We start from the raw sequence: 26,403 nt of genomic DNA, 5'->3' as shown, positions 1-26,403 counted from the left end.
CCCAAATGTCCATCTCCAAACATGCAGCTCCCATAAACATGTAAATACAGTATGTGCGACACAGAGATTTTCTATACTACTGTAATGATAACTAAGCTGTTTTATTATAAGCAGTTTTATTATAATGAAGTGTTCATGAGTTATTTTACACATTTTTACATTTTGCAAGAGTTGTTTTTTTATATATAATTTTTTTTCTTTGGTATCTCATAATATCAATTGCAAGAGCAAATATTGTGATAACAGCTAACAAGAAAAAAAAAGGATTAAGATAACAATTTATACTCTACTTATTACTATTCTGAGTTCTGTTTGGTATTCAGTATTAAAACTTTGATTACCAGTAATTAATACTTTTAAATAATAATAATATTATTATTAAAGTGCTTCTCAATCCAGTGGGGATCCATGCACTTCAACCTCACACAGTGTTAGATATTCCTCCCGTCCTGGAATAACAACATTAATGTAACGTCCTTCCATTCCAGCACATTCATAGGATTTGGAAAAACCAGGAGGAATGGAAGAGATCACAGCACACCTGAAGAAATAGTGAGTTAAACATTTTGAGAAATTCTGAACTACCATCCATATTCAATGCAGTGTAGCAAATCAGCTTGATTAAATATAAGTGATGAGATTTAACACACACACATACAAAATTGTAAAAATTTGTAACCAAGTTATATGTTATATGCTACTCTTTTAGTATTGTAATTCTCATACTGCAGTAAATTCTCTGTGTATTTAATGAAAAATTGAGAGAGCTGAATCATTTACCTGGGATTGTTATTGCCATCGTTGTCCAGACTGTTTCCAATTCTGATTTCTGCCCCATTCAATCTTTCAGGAACAGCGTCTACTCTGTTTGTAATTACCACTAAAAACACTTTGTGCTTTTTCAGTAAGTCCAGTCTCCACCAGGGATTGAGGTCATTTAGAGTGTGGGTACAGGATCCATGACTGTAAACAGCATCTTTGTTACCATCAATGGCACTGGATGCAAAGCCGTTTCCATAGAGAGAAATCTGTGTAGCTTTCCCTTTTAAAGCCACATTTTCACCTAAAACAATACATGGGTTCCAAGTGAATTCATAGTTTTGAATCAAGAATCTGCCTTACAATCTGGAAAAGTAAAATATGACAACTACATTGTAAAATCAAAAATATGCTTTATTGAATTTCTGTTGTTTTTGAATAAAAATATTATAGTGAGCATGTCTCTCTTTTGATTAATTATTTTTATCAGAGCCATACTGTTTAAATCCTGATCATTAATCTTCATATTCTCACCATCAGGAGCTGGATAACCATAAACCTCGACCTCACAGAGGGTAAGAAGTCGATTAGATCCAGGTATGACCACGGTGATGTAACGGCCTGGAATGCCTTTATTCCATTTGAAAGTGAGGGACCTCCCACCTGGAATGGATGAAATCTTTCCGGCCCTGTATAAAAACAACAGCAGGTGGGCAATGTGTTATTGTGTGTAACCTCCATCACATTGATCTTTAAGAGAACCTTTTAAAATAGTTTTAATGTAGTTTTCTTACAGTGGATTGCTGTTGCCGTTGTTCAGCAGAGAGTTACCAATGTGTATCTCTGCTCCATCAAGCCTTTCAGGACAGCAGTCTTTTCGGTTGGTGATAGTTATGGAGGTCACTACGTACTTATCTAGTAAATCTAACCTCCACCATGGGTCATCTTGCAATTTGGTAGCAGTACAGGATCCATGTTCATAATTTGAGTCACGATTTCCATCAATAGCATTAATGGCATGGCCATTTGCTGACCAAGGATTCTGGACCAGATCTGATTGTGTAGCCTTGCCGTATAAAGCAAGATTTCTGGCTGACATTGACAAAGCATTATAGTAAAAAATTATGTATGGGCTTTGTACATGAATTTGTCTATATGCATTATTTTCTGTTTAGATACATATTAAGTGTATAACTACTGAAAACTATTGAATATTTCCATCATTATTGGCAAGGACAAAACAGTTCAAGACAAATTCCTTATAGGATAATATGCAGCAAACTTTGATATATTAACAATTTAACTATAAAAATGCAAGCCTACATGTATGCAAGACAAAGCAATTAATGAAATATACTAAAATATGTGTCTATAATATATTGTGAAGCATGTCTGTATTTTCAAAACAAACCAACTGGCTGATTAAACTTTACCTTTAGCTGTAGTTGTGTCTGTAAAATAAGGCATCACAAGAATGCAAAGCAGGAAAAACACATGCATGTCCATTGTTCTGCAAATGAGAAGCAAATAAATTCAGAAAATACCAGGCTTCTAAACAAATTAAGCTTTTTTTTTATTTATTTTTTTTTTTATTTTATTTTTAGCAGTTTCATCATAAATGAAGTCAGGAAATCATTTATAATCCCATCTTATAATGGAATTATTACAAGAGAATATAACTGAAATGAAACTGGAGTCATTTAAGTAAGTAAAATGTCATGCAGTGAGAACATGCACATGAAAACCTTTTTTGACAAGTAGGCTACCTGTATAACATGATCACAGTAATGAACTCTTGACACTGATTTTGACATTTTCAAAAACAAGTTTAGTTGACCCACCTGTATTTTAAAAGCTCCAAAATAAGGTTCTCTCAAAAACAAGATAAAGTTCACTCTATGGGCAAAAAGTGCTCATCATCACACAACATCAGGAGGCCAGTTCTATTTAAAGGTGTGGATGCTTTATCTAAATCACTTGATAAAAATGTGCTTTATCACAACTGCGATACATTTTATGAGGCATGTTTAATAATTTTTATATTTGCAACAATACACAGACTGTTCCTTCACCTGTTTACACATATATTTAAGATATAAATAAGATATAAAGTGCAAGTGGACAAAGGACAATATGGAAAGATAAGACAGTTAAGAACAGTTAATTGATAAGTATTAACAGGATGAATTAAAGTTTTCTTGAAGGAAAAACAAGCGCTTGCACAGAGAGCAGTTGCAGAATGCTAATGGTAATTAAAGCAATTGAAGAATGGTAAATGCATTGAATTGTAGAAAAGAAGATGAAGGTTTTAGAATTTTTAATTCTGTACTGCCTTTCATGTAGTGGCACTAATCTATTTGCAGGGTTTGGACACTGAATTTGTTAAGAACTATTACACAACATTCAGTTTTACAGACCTTACCTTTGAATGGAATCTTTAGCCTTTGGCTGGCTCCATAAACTTTTATCTACAGCCATCACTCAAAAAAGTTTTATATATTGTGTGTGTTTCACACGCTTAATGTTATAGTGTAACCTTTCATTGCTATAACCCTTAAAACCAGGTAAATGCATATGCCCTCTGTTCTCCATTTCCCTGATGCCACCGGGGGGCCGGTTGCACTGGTGGCTTGGGTCATCACTGCTTGCAGCTATATTTCTATTTTATGTTAATTTAAGATTTTAATTAGTTTACATGCATCTGTTCAAAACAGATAATGTGTATAAGTGCATATACTAAAAAAACATTAATATGTAAAAGTTTGAGAAGCTATAAGGCCCCGTTTCATGTATGATTACAACAGACTTCTTTAGAAATACACTCAAAAAAATGTTTGGGTCTAAATTTACATTTTATGTAATTCAATTGCATAACAATTTTCCATCTATTTAGATTACATAGTCTTAACATAAACAAATCAATAAACTTAATGTGATTCTTATGTGCCAGTTATACGTGAATGAAACAGGTAAGATTTGTGTAATAGTTCACAGCAAAGTCCCCACACTGCTCAGTGTTCATGTGTTTCCACACTACATAGTGTTAAAGTAGCATTGAAGCAGTGTTGGTGTTAAGAAGATAATTATGTGATGATCGACCATTAATGATGAACAGCTGCTAAAAAGCAGAATCACAGAAGGAAAGAGAAACACATGAACTACAACTATAAAAAATATAATATAACAAATAAAATACATTAAATCTCTCAAGATCTGATTAAACAACTCATAAAACAGCTTTACCAGCTTCTCATTATTAGCCAGACTGACTTTATTTCTGTCAGATTTCTAGAGAAGCTCTTATTGAGAATTAACAGAGGTTTAGATGTTATATTGTTTCATCAAGGAGACCAGTGTGTCCTTTTGTTGGGCTCTTGACCCTTGAGTCTTTGGTGTTAATATTACACAGGTTGTTTTAACTGTGTGTACTTAAAAAAAGAGAGAGAGAGAGAAGATGGATGTTTACAGTTTCGTTTACAACTTCAGATAATCAGATAACAGAAAGAGTTTACAAAGCACTTTGTGGACGTTTTCATCTGAAGAAATTCAAAGACCACAGACATCAAGAATCAGCATAAGAATCTCAACAATGGTGATGGTCAACAAAAAAATGCTTCATGCTGCAATGCATGCTGTGAGTCTTGTACTATGCTGATACCCAGCATGCATTTAAAAAAAAAAAGTGACGTGACATACAGCCAAGTATGGTGACCCATACTCAGAATTTGTGCTCTGCATTTAACCCATCCAAAGTGCACACACACAGCAGTGTACACACACACACATACACACACCGTGAACACACACCCATAGCAGTGGGGCAGCCATTTATGCTGCTGCGCCCGGGGAGCATTTGGGGGTTCGGTGCCTTGCTCAAGGGCACCTCAGTCATGGTACTGCCGGCCCGAGACTGGAACCCACAACCTTAGGGTTAGGAGTCAAACTCTCTAACCATTAGGCCATTGCAGCTTTAACTGATAAACTGACTGTTTTCTATTGTCCTCTTGCATTATCAGCACACGTTTTCCTGTTTAACACTGTAAAGCTGCTTTAACACAATCTGCATTGTATAAAGCGCTATATGAATAAAGGTGACTTGACTAAAACTTTGAATGAGTTAAGGATCATGGCTTATACCAAACAAAGAACACTGGCATTATTATATAGAATATTATCACTGACTTAAGTGTAGCACTCTTAAAAAACACAGTGAAGTGAATATCTTACTACTTGCATTGTATACATCTGTACTTTGTTGTTTATTGTGAGAGAATTCACCAGAGAGCAGAATTTTTAATCATTAAATTACTATATATTTAGTATAAGCCTTATTCTCAGGACGGCAATGGGGACAGGAATGGTAACAAAAACAATAATTATTCACTATAGTTTAAATCTTACATATATTCAAATGATTTCTTCATATATATATATATATATATATATATATATATATATATATATATATATATATATATTTTATAATCATTAATAGTAATGGGTCCATACTACATCTGTATATATTAATATATTACAACTTGTATTATTATAATATAAAGCCAAATCGTTTTAAACCTATGGTTGGTATAAATTGTACTTTTAAGTAGTCTGATGTTGATGCTGTTTGTTTATGTATCTGAGGATATTGTTTAAATGTCTCTTGTTGTTGTGTATTTGTTTGGTGATCATATTTAGAATTATGTGCTGATAATATGCTGCCATTTTGGTCAGGTCTCTCTTGAAAAAGAGGTTTTAAATCTCAATGAGATAATCTGGTTAAATAAAGGTTAAATAAATAAATAAAATAAATTATTATTATTATTGTTATTATTACAAACTTTTTCTTCTAACATGTATTGGAAGGCTGGGGAGTATCGTTGCACTAAACATTCTGTTTGTCTTTGGTTTGGTGTATTTCTTTTGTTTTTATACTGTCTTCTGTATTAAAAAAAAACAAAAAAAAAAAAAAAAAAAAAAAAGAAACATGCCAAATCTAATGTTTATACAGAAAATGTATATATACTACTCTTATTTAATGTGCCATTATTCTTCTATAGTATAATACTGAACTGACCAACAACTTGAGTGATTATAAAAGGTCACAAATTGAAAAAAAGTTTGTACTTTTCAAGGCACTTTGAGATTTTTCTTTCTGCATACAAAAAAAGCTAAATTTTGACAAAATTTGATTTCTTGATGATTTGATGTGTTATAATAGTGATTTTATTATCTTAAAATATTAAGTAAAAAAGTGGAAATTAATGACTAATAACCCAATTAAAGCTTCTCTGCTGCCATCTACTGGTTACAGTGGTAATTTGATGTATTTTTTTTATTTTAATAAGTGTTTGTTTACCACAAAGTAAAATTTGGTCATCCCATTATAAATACAATTTAAAATGGATCATTTTTAGAGCTTTAAAGGGCTATAAATAGTTGTGTCAAATACTTGAAAGCCATTGAAAAGTGCTTGAACTTCACTCAAAAGGTTGTAGAAACCCTGAAATGAATAATGTTTCATTTGGTCGCAGTCTGGACCCCTTTATATGCAAAAGTTATTTAGAGGTGGCAGAAGGGGTGCCATACAAGCTAGAACCGCCACTGATAGGTAAAGTAATTACACATTTTTTCAAAATTGAGTTGAATGAATGACTGGTCTCTTTTATATAACATGGCCTGTGATAGATGGGTTTGACTTGATTATGCTCATATTAGTAGAACTACTGTGAAAAGTGTTTGTGGTTGCTGTTGAATGCTGTATGAATAAACGATCCTGATGTTTCTGATTAACTTCTACAAGACATTACAAACAACGATGACCTGGAATGCTGGGAATATTTTAAAAGTTGAGTAATAAAGCATAAATATTCTGAGAAATTTAGTTGAAATAAAATGATGACATGAAAAAAGTCAATGTGATTAGCTCAAGAATAACAGAATGCTGCCCGTTGCCTTGTGTCATATTTGGAAAAAGAATAAAAGATGTTATGCCTAATAATGCAAGTCTGATGGAATAGCAAACAAGCTTGAATAGACATGTTAGTAATTATAGGTTTTGCTTTATCACATTTGGTTATTAATAACGTCAGTTAAAAGTGTTTGGGATGTAATCTGTTAATAGCTGTAGACATTTTTAAAGGTATATGTGTGTTTAAGTTCATTTAACATACAGTGGGTTGCTGTAGTCATTTTCTTGAGCTCCATCAATCATCTCAGGGTTTCTGTTGGTGATCATTTATGGTACAGTAAGTCTTTAGCCAATCTGATTACAAGAGAGAATTAGGCTATATATCAAGGTAAAAAATAAGTTAATAGAACAATATTGTGGGTGGAAGTGGTGATGTATAGATACTTAAAAATTGGATGTGAAATATCCATATAGAGGAAGTAAAGGGAACAGTTATTGCATATTGCTATCACTGGCACAATTTTACCTGAATTGGACATTTAAAAATTATTACTGTCTCAAACTTCACTTGTATAATGTTGCAATAAATTTTGTTTAAATTATAATTTAGAATGTTTTGTATTCGAATTCTATTATCAGCAGTACGAGTCCTGCCAAATTCAATTGTAATCTAAATATTATGGATTGTATATCATTTTGAGAGGAAAATTTGAATATATTATTTAAGCCAATAATTGTATATATATCCTTTGTATGTTCTGACAGAAAAAAAAGATGGTTGTGGCTAGAAGGGATACGTTACAGCAAAAACCGGAAGCTAACAATAAATTGAATTTTCTACGTATTAGATTGTGTTTTATTTACGTCTACACCTACCCCAACCCTAAACCTACCCCTTACAATAATGCAAAAATAGTAATTGTTGTACAGTGTGAGAAAAATTACATCTCGCGAGAGTTCCTTAACCAACGACGCTTGCGTCGACCGTTGCGCAGGCGCAGTGTTGCTTTAAAACATTTTCCACCGACTACTAGCCTCTATCGCTAATAAAGAAACAATGGCGACAGCGGCGACTGCAGCGGGCGGAACGGGCTCCGGAGGACCATCGGCCGGCCAGTCGGGCGCCGGTTCCTCGATCGGACGTAAAAAAGACGGAGGGCCTTCTTCCAAATTTTGGGAGAGCTCGGAAACGGTGTCTCAGTTGGAGACAGTTCGGCTGTGGATTGGGAAACATTATAAGAAGGTCTGCGGCTCGTGAGGCGCCCGTTGAATGGGGGCGCGCGCGCATCACACAATAGCTACAAGAAGCGGCACGCTTGTTTCCTTATTGTTTATTTTCTGTTATAATCGATTATTCGAAAGGGTCGAATCAGAGCAGTGGTGCAGATGTTGTTTAGGTTCCATGCTGGCATTTTAGCCAGCGAGTTTTGCTCTTGTGTTGTTTTAAGCAGAAATGTTGTGGGCTGTTAAGTTAGCAGGCGCGCTAACGATAGTGACTGAAATGTGTGATCTGCCATCATGATGGTTATTTCTTAAAATATGCCAAATTACTGTCTTTATCTTCAATATTTTGACATTTTGGGGCATGCCCTGTTTTTAATGAAGTCCACTGCTTTAAATATCAGAGGACACTTGGTGATTCTCGCCACAAAGCTTCGGTTGTTTGTGTTGAAGTTTGTTTACTGATTCTCTAATGTTTATTCATCAGTTCTGGTGGTACCATGATTCAGCAATAGTATAATATTAGGTATTAGGAACAATTATAATTGTCACCCATCATGGTATTTATATGGGACTCTAAGGTATGGCAAGAATCCCATAGTATTTATTAAGGAACTGTGTCCATATAAACCATGGAACTTTTGTTAGTGTGATATCTACCCCACAAAGCTTGTTTAAATCAAGTGTGATGGTTTTTCTTTGGCAGATATTTGTTGGCACTGGATAATTTCACCCGTGCTCTGGTTTGTCCAATATTATTCTCCTGTAAAGCACCTTTGTGAATGAAGTTAATTTATTATGCACCTTCAGTATTATTTCCTCAAATAAGACTCTAATGATTGAGGGTATTTTTGTTTTTGTGTGATTACTGAAAACAACAACATAAAGATCTGATACATAGAGGTTTCTGACTGATTTTCTAGTATTTATTGTGGCTTATAATTTTTCTGCAGTATGTCCAAACCGACTCTCCTACAAGCAAAACTTTGGCTGCGCTGGTGGTGCAGTTGCTGCAGTTTCAGGAGGATGCATTTGGGCGTAGAGTCAGCAATCCTGCTCTTACCAAACTACCTGTAAGTCTCGATTTGCAGTGTTTACACTTCTTATTCTTCACTTGCCAAATCTAATAAAGACTCATCTTCAAAACACAACTGAAGATAATCTCCCCAGTGAAAGTCCATTCACCCAAAGCTCATAAAACAGAAGTAAATGCAATCCATAGGAACCGAGTAGTTAAATCCTACAGTAGTTAAAGTCTCTAATGAAGACAAAATTTATAAGATGAGCAGATTTAAATCAGGCTTTTATTCACATACAAGCATTGATCAATGCACATAAATAGAGCACATCAAATATAGTGAACAGGAGCTCATACATACTTATTTGTCACACAAGAACCAATGAGGTTTGTTATTGTGCACTGAGCTGCTGTTGTTCATATTTTGATGGGCTCTATGTATGTGCGTCAATTAATGTTTATGTGTAAATTAAAGCCAAAATTAAATATGTAAAATCATACAAAGTGATTCTCTTCAGAAAGCTTGAATTAAACCGCTCAGTTCATATGGATTCTTTTACAATCTCTTTGCGAAATTTTTGAAGATTGATATCTTCATTGTGTTTCAAAGATGTCTTATGGATTTTGAATGACATGAGGTTGAGTTACTGACAGAATTGTCATTTTAAGGTGAATTATCCCTTAAAAGTGCTCTTCATCATTCCCCTCTATACTGTAACTTATTACTTGTGACAAATTTTAAATACAGTGCCATGTTTTTATGTTACAATTCTGCAGAAATGTGTACATTTTTATATAATTGTAAACCAAGTCATTCTGTCGTTCTAGGCAAAGATCTTTCTGGATTTCAAACCTGGAGGAGCCCTTTGCCACATTCTGGGTTCTGCATACAAGTTCAAAAGTGAGCAAGGCTGGTGAGTAGAATCTCAGGAATGGTGAAAAAGATAGTTGGGATTATACCTGTAATGACAACACCCTCAAAGTTGTAATGTTTAAAAGATAATGCTGATATGATTAATATTGATTTGCCTGAATTTCTTCAGGAGGAGGTTTGATCTGCAGAATCCATCCAGAATGGATAGAAACGTGGAGATGTTCATGAATATTGAGAAGACTCTTGTTCAGGTTGTGATCCTTGTGCTGTGGTGCATGAGTCTAAATATATAATAGGACTCATTGTAAATGTGCTTTGTTGATTTTTGTCACACTTGGTTCTCCCAGTCCTGAATATGTGGTTACACTGAATGTTCTCTGTATGCAATAATGAATATCTCATTCTTCCCTGCAGAACAACTCTCTGACCCGACCAATTGTGTACATTGTGTCTGACATGGAGCAAAAGCAAGCCAGTAAGCTCAAAGACATCATTAAGAGACATCAGGTGAAAAACGATGATCGATTAGGTTATTTCTAAAATTCCATCTTGTGTTTTTTGCACTTATTTGTTTTTGTTTCACTCAAACTACTAGGGAACCATCACTGAAGATAAGTCAAAGGCCACTCATATTATTTACCCCTCCACAGCCCAGGTGGAAGAAGGTTGGTGTTTGACTTTTATAACAAAAGACTTCTTCTAGATGAACAAAAGTATTCTATTATCTTCCTTCTTCAGTAAATTTCTTTTAATGGGACATTATATTTGGTGTTTTCTTGAACTTACCTTTTGAATTCTGCTTCTGCCGTTCAGAGGAATGGCTACGTCCTGTCATGCGCAAAGACAAGCAAGTTTTGGTTCACTGGGGCAATTATCCTGACAGGTTGGTACATACTGTATGTTTGTGTGAAGGAAAAAAAAGATGAATTCTATATTTATTTAAAATGTGTATGTGTGTATATATATATATATATATATATATATATATATATATATATATATATATATATATATATATATATATATATATATATATATATATATATATATATATATATATATATATATATAAAAGAAGTGTAAATATATAATTTTTTTTGTGTGTGAAACTGAACATCATTTAACTACGATCTTATATTTTATTATATGTTGTCTAGTGTTGTGACGGTGAGGAAATTTTCCCACCGGTTAATCGACGTATGACAACACCGATTTCACTGGGGGGGGGGGGGGGGGTTGGGTTCGTTGGAGTTTTCCCTCTTTTGTGCATTTTACTTTCACTTTTGAATTAGCGACAATTTGGCATCAATTGCTTGAATGGACAACAGCGGAACGGTACAACGACAAACTCTGTTATTTTAAACAGAAGATTTATTAACAAACCTAATAAAAATACACAATGCTATAGGCTTAATATAAAATAAATAACTTACACAAAATTTAAATATAAAAACCCCCACTGAAAATCAGCAAATGCTGTGGAACCAAATAAATCAGAAAGTAGATTGTTTACTAGCAAAACAAATAAGAAAGCTTGTGGATATTGCACACACCTTGATGTAAAATAAATAAATTACAGTTTAATTAACGTAAAATCAGCAAACACTGTGGAACCAAATAAATAAGAAACAAATGTAAAAAATAAAAACTTACAAAATCACCTTAGAAAATGTCAAAAGTCAACAGGATTTTCAAAATCCTAAATATTGCCAAACAGGCGCTTTTGCATTTCGTTTTGAAGCAGTGTCTTCCGCCATCGTCTTGTTTTTCTCACCTCACTCTTGTCAGTTAGCTCGACTCATTCTCCTGACGTGATAAATTAAATCTGTGATTCGACTATCATTCGGCACACTGCACTGAACAACCGCATTCAGTTTTTAATTGTAGTGTCTGTTCTGTAACTAAACTAAATGATTTTTATTACTATAAAAAAAAAAAAAAGACAGTGACGTAACCGGTGTTGTGGTTTATCACCGTCAACACTGAATATCACAGCAAGCCTAATGTCGTCTATCTACCAGTTCTTCTTATGATAGTTATGCTTGTTTAACTCTTCAGCTATGATACATGGATATCAACAAGTGATGTGGATGGAGATGTTGAGGATCCACCAAGTTCTGAGAAACCATGGAGGGTAAGGGGATCTGTAAATATTTTGATGTTTCCTAATTCACAGTTTTAAAATAAACACATTTCAAAAACCTTACATTATGAGGCATAATCATATTGTAAGTGATACAGCCAGATACAATTTTGCAGTGTTTTCTTAGTACGCTCTGTGATTCCCTCAGGTGCATGCAAAATGGGTCTTTGACACAGATGCTTTCAACGAGTGGATGAATGAGGAAGATTACGAAGTGGATGAGAACAAGAAGCCTGTGAGTTTCCGCCAGCGGATCTTTCCAGGGGAGGAAGTGGTAAGAGACCCAAAGACATGAGCACTAAAAAATAGATATGGTGCATGTTTTGATTTTCGTTGTGTTGCTAAGCCAGACCCTTTGAGATCTTGGCAGGGTTTGTTCTGTCACTGTGTATGTGTCTGTCAATCATCCTCTAAAGCTCTTCCTTGCTGCCTCACCCTCACGTACCTCACCCACCCACCCAAATATCCCCTCAGCACCCCCCTCCCCCTTGTGTGTAAGACCGTTCCATTCTCTCATTCTCTCGCTCTTTCTCTCATCCTTCACCCCTCCATGGTTCTGATCAGTCTTCCCGTACACCCGATCGTAAGGACCGCAAGTCCCTGGTTGCCGGCAAGAAGAGGAGACGCTCTCCATCCCCACCCAGCACCCCTGCAGAGTCCCGCAAAAAGGGCAAGAAAGGGTAACTATCTTGTTAGAGTCTGATAAATACGTGCACTACAGTTCAAATGTTTGGAGTCTGTAAGATTAAAAAAAAAAAAAAAAATGTTTTTCAAAGAAGTCTCTTATGCTTACCAATGCTGCTTTTATTTGCTAAAAATACAGAAAAAGCAGGAATATTATGAAATAGTATTACAATTTTAAATAATTGATTTCTATGTCAATATGTTTTAAAATGTCATTTATTTTTTTGTGATGGCAACACTGATTTTTCAGCAGCCTTTTCTCCAGACTTCATTGTCACGTGATCCTTCAGAAATCATTCTATGTTGATTTGCTGCTTTTCATACAAGAAACATTTCTTGTATAAAATGTAATTAGTCATGATCATTTTAAATGTAACAGTCACTTTCATTCATTTACCTCAAACAGGAATCCTGGATCACAGGGGAGGCGCCGTGGACATCAAAATGATGACGAGCAGGATGAAGACCTCACAAAGGACCTGGAAGATCCCTCCCCTGTGCCGGGAATGGAGGAAGTTACATTGCCAAAAAATGGTCAGTCTTCTTGATTAACAGTCCCTTATTTGAACAGGTGGTGTTTTTTAAACATGCAAGGGATAATCAGAGAGCTTCTGCCATTGTACACTTGATCATACCCTGGGTTACTTAAGGTAGCCTTTTTCTGTTATCAGTAGTATGTTTAGTAAGTGACTTTGGATAAAAACGTCTGGTTGACAACTACTTGCATGACTTAGATGTCTGAGCTGTCTTTGCTGAGCTTTTATTTCATAGTTCATAGCACCATTTTTTTTAAAGCCTCTCTGAATGCATGGAAATTCAGTTCATGGCTAAAATAGACATTCTTCTATTACACGCTGTGCCCTACTTTCGTTGTCTTACTTTACACTAGGGTTGGATATTGTTTGAATTTTATTTGTTCTGATTCTGCATATCGATTCCCAGTTTCAATTCCAATGTGCTTAAAAAAAAAAAGAATTCAAAAATTTAGATATCAAACATATTTATTCTGTGTCTCTTTTTGCAAAACATTTAGTTGCAACTGAATACCATGAACAAAAATCAGCAGGCTACTTAATCTGCACTCGATTAAGAGCTGTTTGTGTGAAAAATAGAGCTGTACAATTCTGGATAAATTGAGATTTCTTTATAAATTCATTAATTACATGTGGTTTTTTTTTTTTTTTTTTTTTTTTTTTTTTTTTTTTTTTTACAAAAATCACATGTAATTTATGAATGAATGATTCAGTGATTCACTTAAGATTTACTTGTTTCATTATTGGATGAATCAGTGTTTTTGAATGAATCTCTTTAATGAATGATTCAAAAGAATTCTGGAATTAGAATCGATTTTCGATACCCAACCCTATTTTACACTGAAAGCTTTTAAACGTTATTGCATTGAATTGTCTCTCTGATGCATCATCATCAGCTGCTTTGCTTAATGTCCTCTGCCTTACTGCTTGCAGTCAACCAGAAAAAGGACAGTGAGAACACACCAGTGAAAGGCGGAACAGTTGCTGATTTGGGTGAGTGCTTTACTTCATATTTGTTTTGGTTATGAATATGATATCTTCTCTGAGGAAATGTAAATGATCACATTAATTTTGTTTGCCCTCTTAGATGACCAGGAAGATGATTCACTAGCATCTGGAGGCAAGGTAGTGTCTCTTCATCCTGTAATACAGAGTTTTTGGAAAGTTTCTCTCCATTATTATAACAGATGCACATCATTCTGTTGAAAACAATCCTTGCATTTTATCCATAAATTAAGTAGTCTAGCAATATATGACTTTAATGCCAAGCCATTTATACGGAATCAAATGGTTCTGAAAGTGTTACAAATTGTAATTGACAGGAGGAGGATGAACAGGGCAAAACAGAGGTCAATCGTCTGATCGACTCTGAGGACAACGTGACTGAACAAACCCATCACATCATTATACCCAGCTATGCTGCCTGGTTTGACTACAACAGGTATCAAATCCCCTCCACCACGTGCTGTAGCAATGTCCTGAGACCTTGTTTGGATGGAAATAATGTTATAGAGCTGTGGTTCTCAACCTTTTTGTCCAACACAATTTTGGAAAACTCTCCCTCATATATGCTGTGATATTTCCTCTGGTATGTTCTGCAGTAGTTATGATAAAGCTGCTTCTTTGCAATCTCTTTATTTATTATTATTATTAAAAAGCTAGGGATTGTCAATATTAAACTTACTGCAATTATTTTAGGAGCTGTGTTCTTTAATGAAACAATAGTTAAACTTAAAATAATTACATGTTGCAATGAAGTAGTTCTATATTTTTAATGTAAAAAGATTGTATACATTTTAATTTGATTTAATTATTTGACTCATGAACTAATTTAACTTGAGTCATCCTGTGGCCCCCTTGGAAGTTTGTTGAGGCCCCCTAGTGGACCCCTGGTCCCTTGATTGAGAACCACTGTAGTAAATGTGGTTTAGAGAATAATTTTTGGTTAAGCTTTGGTTAAACTTTTTTTGAAAGTAAAAATACCTTTTATAAAATGTTACAGCTTAACCAGTTACAGCTACTAAATATATTGTAGAAACTTAATTTTCTGTAAAGTTGCATTGCAACAATTTGTATCGTAAAAAGCGATATACAAATAAACTTGAATGTCATTTCTTTTCTTTTTCCCCAGTATACATGAAATTGAGAGGCGTGCCCTGCCAGAGTTCTTCAATGGCAAAAACAAATCTAAGACTCCAGAGATGTAAGTTTGTACATTAGAATTCACATTAAAATATCATACACTTTACATCATTATGCTCCCATGTTTCTTTGTAGTTCTCTTACGATGCATGTTTGTTTTTCTGTCCCAACTTCCATACTCTGTTTATTATCTATTCCTTAGCTATCTGGCTTATCGTAACTTCATGATTGACACATACCGGCTGAATCCTCAGGAGTACCTGACCTCCACCTCCTGCAGGAGGAACCTCACTGGAGATGTGTGTGCAGTCATGAGGTCAGAACATTTATTAGAATATTATGCAGAGAGCCTTGCATATAGTTAAATGGGAGTATTTAGTTTAGTTGTTGTATATTTACCTTCAGTGTTGTCAATGTGTGTGTGTGTTTTTTTGTTTTTTTTTTACCCCAGAGTGCATGCCTTTTTGGAACAGTGGGGGCTGGTGAACTACCAGGTTGACTCTGAGAGCAGACCCCTCCCCATGGGCCCTCCACCAACGCCTCATTTCAACGTTCTGGCTGATACTCCCTCTGGGTTGGTGCCGCTGCACCACCGCCCCCCACAGGTGAGACTGGGGTAGCTTCCCTTTTAATACCCAGAAGGCACAAGCTTTCTTGTAAATAAAGTTGCAATAAAGTGGCTGCTTTTCATTCCAGGTTCCCCCTGCTCAGCAGATGCTGAACTTCCCAGAAAAGGGCAAAGACAAGCCAACTGACCTGCAGAACTTTGGCCTCCGTACAGATATTTACTCAAAGAAGAATCCAAAGGCAAGTCACCTAATACTTGGAATTTGTCACTGATTTTTCTTTTATCTTTCATAGTTTCTTGATGTGATCGTTTGCCTTACAGGGTAAAGGGGCTGCTGGTGGCAGAGAGTGGACTGAGCAAGAAACGTTGCTTCTGTTGGAGGTGAGATCTGAATCATTAAAATAAAACATTGGGGATCATAAATCTCTTCTGTACCATAAGATTCTCCTTTCACACTGTTTTGTTTTTAATAATATTATTTAAACTAATAATTCCAGGCTCTGGAGATGTATAAGGATGACTGGAATAAGGTTTCAGAGCATGTGGGCAGTCGTACACAAGATGAGTGCATCTTGCACTTCCTGCGGCTGCCCATAGAGGATCAATACCTGGAGAGTTCTGAAGCCTCGCTAGGCCCTCTGGCTTACCAGCCGATCCCCTTCAGCCAATCAGGAAATCCTGTCATGAGCACTGTTGCATTTCTTGCCTCTGTGGTTGATCCGCGTGTGGCGGCAGCTGCTGCCAAAGCAGCTTTGGGTATGTTGTCAAGTTTTGGTGTATCCACCTTATTTTTAATATGAGCGAGTGTGACCATTTGTAACTTTAATGTGCTAGGCTTCTGGTGTCATTAATTGCAAATTAAATTTTTAATCAAATATTGATGAAATTACCCCCAAAAGATTAAGCCATCATTGTTTTAAATGAGAAAAGTATTGACTAGACATGACAAAAAAAGTAGCTTTAGACATATTTTGATTCAACAAAATTTATTACACGAACTTTTAAGGCTATAGTGTGACTTTAAGCTGCTTCTGAAGTGGCATTTAGGTTTCCCAAACTGTTCAGAGGGGACATGAATTAATTGCGTACATAATGCTATCAATTAATGGATTCTAAATGGGCATAAATAGGATTTAAAAATAGAATAGTGGATTTTTTATTTTTTTTTAAATAAAAACGTTACTCTAAATCTAAAACTAAAACCACAAGTAGGTTGCAGCAAGTCACTGTATTAATGAGTGACTCATTCATACAACTGATTTGTTCAAACGACTTATTCAGAAACTAAGCAAGTGACTGGCTTTATAAATGGCTCATTGAATCATTGGCTCATTCAATTCATTAAAAACTGCTCATTCATTCAGTAACAAAACACCACTGTGAATTGCTTAGAAAGGCACAACGGTTCTCCTTTTGCTTTGTTTGAAACTCTTTCTTTTGCTGAAATCAAGAAAAAAAATGACAACGTTATGTCTAAAATGTAACACAATATTAATTTGTTTACTGAACTATTGTGTACAATCAATTTCACATTTGCAATACTGCAGATATACGGGAATAATGTATCCCCCCCCCCCCTCCCCCCCCCCCCCCCCCCCAATAATTATTTGCACCAAATTAACCTGTGGAATCGACAGCACCTAGTTATTATATAACTTTAATTTATCGTAATCATAAACAGCCCAGTTTGTAGCACAAAACCAGTTATTCTCACACAGAAGTCTCACACATTCAGTGAAAATAGCTTCTGCATTGCAAAACAGGGTGGTTATGGAACTTTAATAGCTCACGAAGAACTACATTGTGTGCCATTGTGTATTTTAAGAAGATATTTCTGTCCATTGATTATAGAGGAGTTCTCGCGTGTGCGTGAGGAGGTTCCCACGGAGCTGGTGGAGGCTCATGTGAAGAAGGTGCAGGAGGCTGCACGCAGCACAGGAAAAGTAGACCCTGCGTTCGGCCTGGAGAACAGTGGAATTGCTGGCACAGCTCCTGAGGAACCAGAGAAAACAGGTAATTTTGCATAAGGGGAAATTAGCTCTGATGGGTGGGATTTCCATCTCGCTAATTGTGCCTGTGTAGTTCTAGCTACGTCCACTAGGTGGCGTCAGATCTTTACTTATGGACAAATAGACAAACTCAATGACCCTCATCAGCTGTGCATGGGCTTGTCGTAATTTCATAACAATTAGAGTCAAATTAAAAAGAACATGATACAAATCTCACCTTTACACCTTTCTAAACTTTTATAGACCTTGTATAATAATACATTAATTGTGTGAAACAACACAGCACTGGAGGTAGCATGTATGACTGATTACAATGGTAGCTGATGGCATTATGCAGCGCTGGCAGATGGGGCACAGTCATGGGAGTGGTTGAAACTGGGTCAGTGGAGTGTCCTAGTGTGACATGGTGTGCCAGTGCATGCTTTACCACACTTATCTTATTAAAGGCACCAACGTCATATGTGCCTCAGCTCTGATGCTCTAATGCCTGTTCATAAGGTCATTCACTTAGTTGGCCACACTGTACTCTTCTTTAATGGCTGGTTACTTTTTTTGCCCTCTGAGTGCTGTCAGGCTCTTTAGTTTTGACTTTGCAATGCCTTTGTTTGACCCTGTTCACACTGATGCTTCATTGTCCACTATGGCTACATTTCAAACACATTTTTCCCTTACATGTGCATTACTGTTGAAAAGTTTGGGGTCAATCAGATTTTTTTTTTTAAAGAAATTAATATGTTTGTTTAGAAAAGGCTGCATTAAATTAATCAAAAAGTGACAGTTAAGACTTGTTTGGTAAATTCAATTTTAAATAAGTGCCTGAGAAGTGGTTTTCAAATTATGGTTTCTACAAAAATATCAAGCATCACAACTGTTTTCAACATAGATAGTAAGAAATGTTTCTTAAGCACCAAATCATCATATTAGAATGATTTCTGAAGAATCATGTGACACTGAAATTCATTGTTGTATAAATTACATTTTAAAATATATTAAATCAGATAACAGTTACTTTAAATTGAAATATAACATTTAATATTCTTTTAGGAAATGTAATATGCAAGTTATAATTTACAGTGTTTCTTTTTACTGTATTTTTGACCAAGTCAGGTTAAGAGGGACTTATTAACAACCTCATAAAAATCAATTTGAGCAGAAAATGTATTTCTTTGCCTTTTTGTCCAATACACTCCACCATCTGGCATTTGGTGTTTTAATGAATGTTTGTTTTCCTTTACTCACAGAACCTACAGAGACTGAGAAGATGGACACTGACTCGGATTCTCAGCCTGATAAGGTCAGATATGGCCCTGCCACCAGTAGCCGGATGTGTTCCTACTGTGTCATGTTTAGGGTCTGATTGGAATCAGATCAGAAGTGATTATTTCCCTGCACTGTTGGAATTCCTTGCACTGCGCCTTTTTACAGTCTGTGTCTCCATATTGAGTCTAGTTCTTCGAAGCTTATTTTCTATATAGTCATCTGTACCAGCACTTCATTTGCATTTTGCTTGTTTCATGTTGTCTGACTCGCATCATTTCCCATCTCATCTGTTGCAGGCGGAGTCCAAGGATGAAGCAGAGAAGCCCGGTGAGTCTGCAGAAAAGCCGACAGAGACAGAGAAGGAAAAGAATGAGACTACAGAGAAATCTGAGCCACAGGACGACGAAGAGAGTGAGGGAGGAGAATCCAAGACAGCAGGTACAGACTCTGACAGCCACAGTAGCAACGAATGGTCATGGGCTTGCCTAAAATCTCCTTTATCCCTGTTAAATTGAGACATGATGCATGTTTAAGGCCAGTTGATACACCCCTTTCCCTTTTCAACGTATTGAACTTGGCTTTGCATGTTATCAAAGGATTTTTTTCCCTCAAAAGGGACAATTTTGAAGGATGTTGTTCACCCAAAAATTTAAATTCTGCCATTTACACGGTTGTTCCAAACCTGTATGAGTTTGTGTCTTCTGCTGAACACAACAATGTAGGTAATATGGAAAAAAAATAAATGTCATCGAGGACCAACAACTGTTTGGTTACCAACATGGTTCAAAATGTCCTCCTGTGTGTGTGTGTGTGTGTGTGTGTGTGTGTCGGTGTGTGTGTGTGTGTGTCGGTGTGTGTGTGTGTGTCGGTGTGTGTGTGTGTGTGTGTGTGTGTACGTACGTACGTACATACACACACACATTATTATTATTTTTATTATTATTATTACATTTTTGTTTTGTTGTTGTTGTTATATTTGTAGAGGAGGACATGGAGACCACAGAGGAAGGGAAGGAGGGTGAGGAAGAGAAGGAAGAAGGAAAGAAAAAGCTTGAGTTGGATATCGGAGAGGGCAACATCGCCACTGCCGCCGCTGCTGCCCTGGCCTCTGCTGCCACCAAGGCAAAGGTAATGCATCCCTGATATGGCTGTGGCTGCAGCAGTGACTGGGTTTAATGTTTACCAATTCTTTAACTTCTGTTGTTGGGACCAACAGAAACTGTGTGCTTTGTGTAGCCGTCTCCAATCAAAGTCTTTTTATCACCCTGGTGGCTAACTTGATTTCATGCGCTGTTGTTTTTCTGTGTCTCAGCACCTGGCTGCAGTGGAAGAGAGGAAGATCAAATCTCTTGTGGCTCTGCTGGTAGAGACTCAGATGAAGAAGCTGGAGCTCAAACTTAGACACTTTGAGGAGCTGGAGACCATAATGGACCGTGAGAAGGAAGCTGTAAGTATTGCTGATTGTCTTTGGTGAATCTGACTGTCAAGAACATGTCACCCTGAAATCACAAACAATATATTTTATACTTTATATTATTTATAAATTTTATATAGATTTCTTAACCATTTAGGTATTTTTTTTTAACCAATTTAGTTTTTTTTTTTTTTTTTTTTTTTGCATTAACATTTTTGTGACAGTTAAGTGAACCTAACAAATTCACCTTTCAAAAAAATCACTGTAGGAAAAATTATATTGTATTGTAGAATTATCTTTTAAAATATCAATAATGATAAAACAATAATAATCATCTATTATTTAAAAAACAAGATTTTTTATTTTATTTGCTTCCCTGCTTAATACAGTCGATGCATTTGTATTTTTTTTCCACTTGTTTGTTAGTGTGAGGTTGTGATTTACACTGGCTTTGACACTATTATTTTATAATAGCAACTACTGATTTACTTTAGAGTTTGTCAGTAGAAATGTAAACTCCTCATTTCTGTTGGTGCTTGTAGAGTTCACTCATCATCTGAACTGTGCTGTGCCTTGTTCTTTTGTATCAATCTGAGGCGCTGTCCACAAGAGGCTTGGAAGGCTCTGCAGAATGCTTTAGCAAACGTAGCTGAAGATAGTAACCCAATTTAGCTGCTGTAAATAGTGCATGAAGAATGTCTTTATATAGCCCAGCCCAGGGGTTTATTTCCTTCTAGTGTTCATAAATTCACTAAATACATCTTTGATTTTAGTTAAGCATGTTGGCGACTTCTGCACAGGCTAGCAACACCACTAAAAAACGCAAAAAAGGTTTGTTACTGCAGTAGTGTTTTCTGCTCACTGAAACATTTTTGTGCCAGGTTCATGCTATATTTGTGACACATACTTTTGGTGGGCCTTTGCTTAAACTTGCGAAGCTGCAGCATAAAGATGGCATTTATAACCATTGTTGGCATGCGTAACCAGTCCACACTGGTTCCGTTGGCCATATATATTTTTTTATTATTATTAAATAAAGAAATTAATGATTTTTGTATTCATTTTATTTTATTTATTTATTTTTGTTGACAGAACAACATTCAAATGTTTTGAAGTTACAATTTTTTAATTAAATGAACTAAATTCAGTAATAAGTGGATTTTTTTTTTTCTGAACAGTAATTTCCTTTTTATTTTATTTATTTATTTATTTTTATGCACCTCGTGATTAGAATCACAAAAAGATGCCATGATGGACATAACCAGATGGCAAATTTCCAGTTTTCATTCTTCTGTTTCTACTTTGATAGCTTCCTACTTTTATTTGGCATTTTGCTCAAATTTATATCAAACAACCAGCTTTAAATAGACCAGATGTTGACTGCACTGCCCAAATGAATAGATCCGATTAGTTTGCTTGCAAAATAAGTGCTGGCATTGCGTTCTAATGATTCAATTTGAAGAGCAAATTGAAATTGTGTACTGTGTGAGTAAAGCCCTAGAAATCAATTTAAACTTTACCTTATTTCCCATCAGACTATGAGTTGATTTAACAGTAGTTTTCCTCTTTATAGCTGGAGCTCCAGAGGCAGCAGCTTTTGACAGAGCGACAGGCATTCCACATGGAGCAGTTGAAGTACGCAGAGATGAAGGCTCGTCAGCAGATGGAGCAGCAAGCAGCTGCGCAGCAAAATGCAGGAGGACATCATGGACCACCTCAGCATGGCCCACCTCCACACGGCCCACCTCCAGGCATGCACCCAGGACATCCTGGGCACCCTGGCCCTGGATATCCCCCCATGCACCATGCCATGGGTCCTCACCATGCCCCTCAGACAGGTCACCATGCACCCTGATCTTCTGGTTTTGTGTTTGAGGTCTTCTGTTGGGTTGCTCTTTCTTGAACAAAACATTCATTCCAGAGCTGTGTTCTCAGAGTACACAAACAGAAAGTTACCTGGAGAACAGCTTGAATTCTCTTTTGGAGCTTAACGCTGTTCTTTTTAATATCAAGAATGTCCCACAGTAGTCTACATTTTACGACAGTCGTGTTACATGATTTGACTGATTTAAACATCAAGTTTGGGCTTTTAATGAGGACCACAAGTGCACTGTGTGTTTGGAACGTGGCATAAAAATTATTTTATTTCGATTGTTTTAAAATTATTGAAAGCTGAAATTTGCTAATATAAATAAACTTGTTTTCCTTTTTAAAAAGCTAGTTTTTCCTTATTGGCAGACTTTATTTTTTTTATCATTATCTATGTTTCTTCTCTTCCCTTTCATTTATTTATTTACTTGGTCTTAAGTCTTAAATTTACCTTCACAAAACCTGCAGAAACCCTGCTAATTCTTTTCCAAAAGTGAATATTCTGTAGCACATCAATACGTCTCTTTTCAAGTGTCTTTTGTTGCTTTATTCAGGACCAATGGTTGGACCAGGCCAGCCCATGCCAGGTCAGCCTATGCCAAGCCGAATGATGGCTGGACCTCCCCCAGTTGGACCCCCACAGGGTGGCATGCTGCCCATGATGGGACCTCGACACCCTGGACCACCCAATGGCATGTGTGAGTAGCCGTTCTGACACTAGATCCCTTCGTCTTGTTCCTCTGCATTGCACATTTGTCCTGGGCTCTATATTCTTTTTCGGCTGCATTTTTTAAAACAACATCATTGTCTCCTTATAGACCAAGTTCCACCTCCAACCGCACAGCCTGATGGGATGCCCTCTGGCCCAGTGGGACCTCCTGTATCTGCACCCCCTCCTCGTGCTACTGAAAACTAAACTATTCCCCCCGTCCCTGCACACACGTACACATCCACACGCAGATACACACGTGCATTTGACTTAAATCCAGATTAATCTGGGGTCCCCACAGACCTGCTGTCTTTGCCCTCTGTAGTTTTGCCTTGCTGATGGGTGGGTCATCTCTAAATCCTCTCGTTTGAGCTGAGCACTCACCTCCTCACTCGTAAACATTCACACGCTCAGGGCACAAAGTCAAGAGTGCTGCCTTTCCTGGGTCTCTTGGCTAGTAATAGCACTGGCTTCTCTTCTGTTTCTCTCCTTTGTGTTTGTTTTCGAGAGCGTTCCGCAGACTCCTGCATGTGAAGAGAAACGTCGCTGCAGGCATCCGGCTCTTCCCTGTAATGTGACTGATGGAATCATATGTGTATATTGTGCTAATCCGCGTAAACTAATCTCTCGAAGACCGAAATCACACTGTAGCTACGAGCCGTTCTGCAGTGTCACGTCTCTTCTGGAGTCCTGTGGCGTGCAGAGAACCTTTCCACTGCCTTTTGTGTTTGTGGTGCGGTATCCATTTCAGCAGGATTCCCGGTGGCTTCCTTCCTTGAGCACATCTAGCTGATAATCTACCTCGCCGGTGCAATTGTATTCAATCTGTGCATGGTGTGTGAAGCAGATTTGCTTTATGGTACTCTGCTTGGTCAGCCACGCTATGACCCAGAGACCGTAACTCACACCGCCACGAGTGCTCCGCTGTCCTAATCGCGTCCTGAGTACCGTGTCCCTGAACGAAAGCACACCAAACTGCTGTTTTTAGAGATGTACCCACACATGCATTAACCTTTGTTTGCTTCAGATACTGTGCAGATGTACGAACACAGACAAACACACATTAAAAACCTCTGTTTTGTTCTCTCTGAGAATGCAAATGGAGGTGTATATGGTATCACACTGAAGTGATGGAGGAACTTTGCTTATCTTAGGTGTAGCTGGCCTTTTGTGCTCCTCCCTTAGGTGCTGACAGAGTAGCTGCCCCGCCTTGCTCTACCTCTCTCACTTTACTACCTCTCTTCTCTCCTCTCTTCCTGTTATGGCTGGTCTCTCTATCTTTTCTTTGTGTGTGCCCATGTGACTGCTGCATTACTGCTGTGTGGAGGCTGTCGTCCTCCTCCTCCTCAGGTGAACCAAGCCCTCACTTCAACACGGCCCGGCCCACTTCACTACACACACACACACACACACACACACACGCACGCAGATACACACGTATTTCCTCTTCCAAAACTTTCCAGGCTGTATATCACCGAAAAATGGGGTGAAACCTTGCCCTCTCCAATCCGCATATATATCTTTTATTGCTTTTTATTTTATGGTAATGTATTTTTAAGAAAATAAAGTTTGTGTAGACTCAGTTATCGCTGTTCTTGGAAGTTTGTAGCCTACTCTTTTCATTTTTACCCGGCACATTGATACTGAGACCTGAACACTGTCTAAATAAAGTGGGTTTTGTTTTTGTAAGTCCTAGCGATTCATCAGATTTATTTGCCTATTGATGTATTCCTAGGTTTCTGGGAGTTTGACTTTAAAGAGTGTATGAATCTCTGAAATCAGAGGAAATTAAATTCTTAATTTAAAGTCATATATTTTTAGGAACTTTTATATTTTTTGCACAGTGATGCCTTCATGGATTTATTTTTATTAATTCTCTATCCTAATACTATGCAAGTAATTATAGTAGTTATTAGAAACTTTCTATCGCCCAAATGTTTTTATTTTTTTATTTCTCCAATCTTTTTTTTTTTTTTTTTTTTTTTTTTTTTTACAATTGCTCATCATTTGCTTCAAATGCTCTTTGGCAAATATAAATCCTGCTCAGTGAGGAGGAAAAAATGTGCAGGAATTATAACAACCTCATGTAATGTAATCTCTAACCCGGATAATCCAGCATGTGGAGGGCTGGAACGTGTTAGACTGTGCACGATAAGCAATGGGTATTATTTTTTTTCCCAATGTTGTGTTTTCCTAAAAATTGGCACTTTAAAATAATTACCCACTAGAGGCTATGCATTAGTAGTTTTAGCCCACAGGGAAGGGAAGTTCCTGATACCTTAATTTCTTAACCGAGGGAAAAGCCACTGTAATGCACAACATTAAATGTCTTGATAGTTTTTGTAAAACTGGCAATAACAATAGACTGCTTTAATTAAGTTGCATTAAAAATTCTATTAAGTAATAGCTCATTAACTAGCCTGTTTGATATTTTGCAAGTTAGTACAATAATATAGAAAGTGTCACACATGCTTGTATCTAATATTTACAGCAGCTTCTAACATGATTCTTTGAGGAGAATCTGAATGTGGTGGTTATTTCTAATATTTTAATACATTATGAATACAGAACTGCAATTATATAGATTCAAATTTGCGATATTGAGTTTGGAACATTTACTTCTATATGTTTGGAGAGTAGTTTGCCATTAATTAGTTAACCCATTTCAAAGGAGAATCAGGATGTTTTATATATTTCAAGAGAGGCTGATAATTCTCATTTAGTTTCAAAATATGATGGTCATTTAAATTTTCTCATATGTTGAATAGATTTTGTCACCTTGGTGTTTGAGCACCCCACTGCCTCCATGTGAAACATTTACAGCTGTTATTTATGTTTGGTGTAAAGATACCAGATGAGGCCCAGGTCATAAAATTGTGCTCGAGGCATACCTAAACGCCCAGTGATTTTGGAAGATATTAAACATCTCCTTTACTCAGATACAGCTTTTGTATAAGCACAAGGCATAGATTTCCCGAATTGTTGCGACAAGGTTTGTCTCCTTCACTTTTCATTTCACTGTCATTTGTTTGTTTCTTCTGTAGATGGCTGAATGAGAATAAAGGGTGGAAAATGTTGTTTTCAAAGAATGTTAAAGCTTATTAATGGTGTTAGTTCAGTTTGTGTTAGACTATTTGTGCCTGCTGGCATGATAACAGAGAAATGGTCATTCTGCTTAATGTCAGGATTACAAGCAACCTTGACAGTGCATATTTTTTCACATTACGTTTATATATATATATATAGGTAGGATTTTTTGTTTTTGAGAAAATCTCTCTCATTCTCAACAGGG

At 36.5% G+C, this 26,403-nt stretch overlaps 2 protein-coding genes across 2 annotated transcripts; one reads left to right on the top strand and one right to left on the bottom strand.

Annotated features, from left to right (window-relative positions):
• Positions 1–99: 99 nt before the first annotated feature.
• On the bottom strand, positions 100–2,732 carry LOC109060539 (fucolectin-5-like). Its single transcript, XM_042773048.1, has 6 exons — positions 2,601–2,732; positions 2,193–2,269; positions 1,554–1,851; positions 1,294–1,448; positions 781–1,063; positions 100–541 (listed from the first exon to the last, which is right to left on the bottom strand). The coding sequence occupies exons 2-6, from the start codon at positions 2,263–2,265 to the stop codon at positions 391–393; spliced, it is 960 nt and encodes a 319-aa protein (XP_042628982.1). The 5' UTR covers positions 2,266–2,269; positions 2,601–2,732; the 3' UTR covers positions 100–390.
• A 4,957-nt stretch (positions 2,733–7,689) lies between these two features.
• Positions 7,690–24,800, top strand: LOC109060536 (SWI/SNF complex subunit SMARCC1-like). Its single transcript, XM_042773046.1, has 28 exons — positions 7,690–7,910; positions 8,842–8,961; positions 9,735–9,820; positions 9,950–10,031; positions 10,195–10,287; positions 10,376–10,445; positions 10,594–10,663; positions 11,839–11,914; positions 12,072–12,197; positions 12,488–12,603; positions 13,014–13,141; positions 14,074–14,133; positions 14,228–14,265; positions 14,463–14,581; positions 15,272–15,343; positions 15,485–15,598; positions 15,734–15,887; positions 15,979–16,089; positions 16,172–16,231; positions 16,348–16,606; positions 17,702–17,863; positions 19,101–19,153; positions 19,416–19,557; positions 20,102–20,247; positions 20,432–20,566; positions 22,107–22,371; positions 22,957–23,100; positions 23,221–24,800. The coding sequence occupies exons 1-28, from the start codon at positions 7,725–7,727 to the stop codon at positions 23,316–23,318; spliced, it is 3,285 nt and encodes a 1,094-aa protein (XP_042628980.1). The 5' UTR covers positions 7,690–7,724; the 3' UTR covers positions 23,319–24,800.
• Positions 24,801–26,403: the final 1,603 nt, after the last annotated feature.

This window comes from Cyprinus carpio, chromosome A16 (assembly GCF_018340385.1).
Source record: "Cyprinus carpio isolate SPL01 chromosome A16, ASM1834038v1, whole genome shotgun sequence".
Lineage (NCBI taxonomy): Eukaryota > Metazoa > Chordata > Actinopteri > Cypriniformes > Cyprinidae > Cyprinus > Cyprinus carpio.
The sequence above is the reverse complement of the archived record's forward strand: the minus strand, read 5'-3'. Positions and strand labels throughout refer to the sequence as shown.

What these genes read in the sequence shown, in the direction of transcription:
- LOC109060539 (XM_042773048.1), bottom strand. Translation starts at nt 2,265, where the DNA reads ATGGACATGCATGTGTTTTTCCTGCTTTGCATTCTTGTGATGCCTTAT. An exon ending in TGGTTATCCAGCTCCTGATG is followed by an intron (nt 1,064 to 1,293) that starts GTGAGAATATGA and finishes GTATTGTTTTAG; the next exon opens with GTGAAAATGTGGCTTTAAAA. An exon ending in GATGGCAATAACAATCCCAG is followed by an intron (nt 542 to 780) that starts GTAAATGATTCA and finishes CTATTTCTTCAG; the next exon opens with GTGTGCTGTGATCTCTTCCA.
- LOC109060536 (XM_042773046.1), top strand. Translation starts at nt 7,725, where the DNA reads ATGGCGACAGCGGCGACTGCAGCGGGCGGAACGGGCTCCGGAGGACCA. An exon ending in TGCTGCCAAAGCAGCTTTGG is followed by an intron (nt 16,607 to 17,701) that starts GTATGTTGTCAA and finishes CATTGATTATAG; the next exon opens with AGGAGTTCTCGCGTGTGCGT. An exon ending in TGAGGAACCAGAGAAAACAG is followed by an intron (nt 17,864 to 19,100) that starts GTAATTTTGCAT and finishes CTTTACTCACAG; the next exon opens with AACCTACAGAGACTGAGAAG.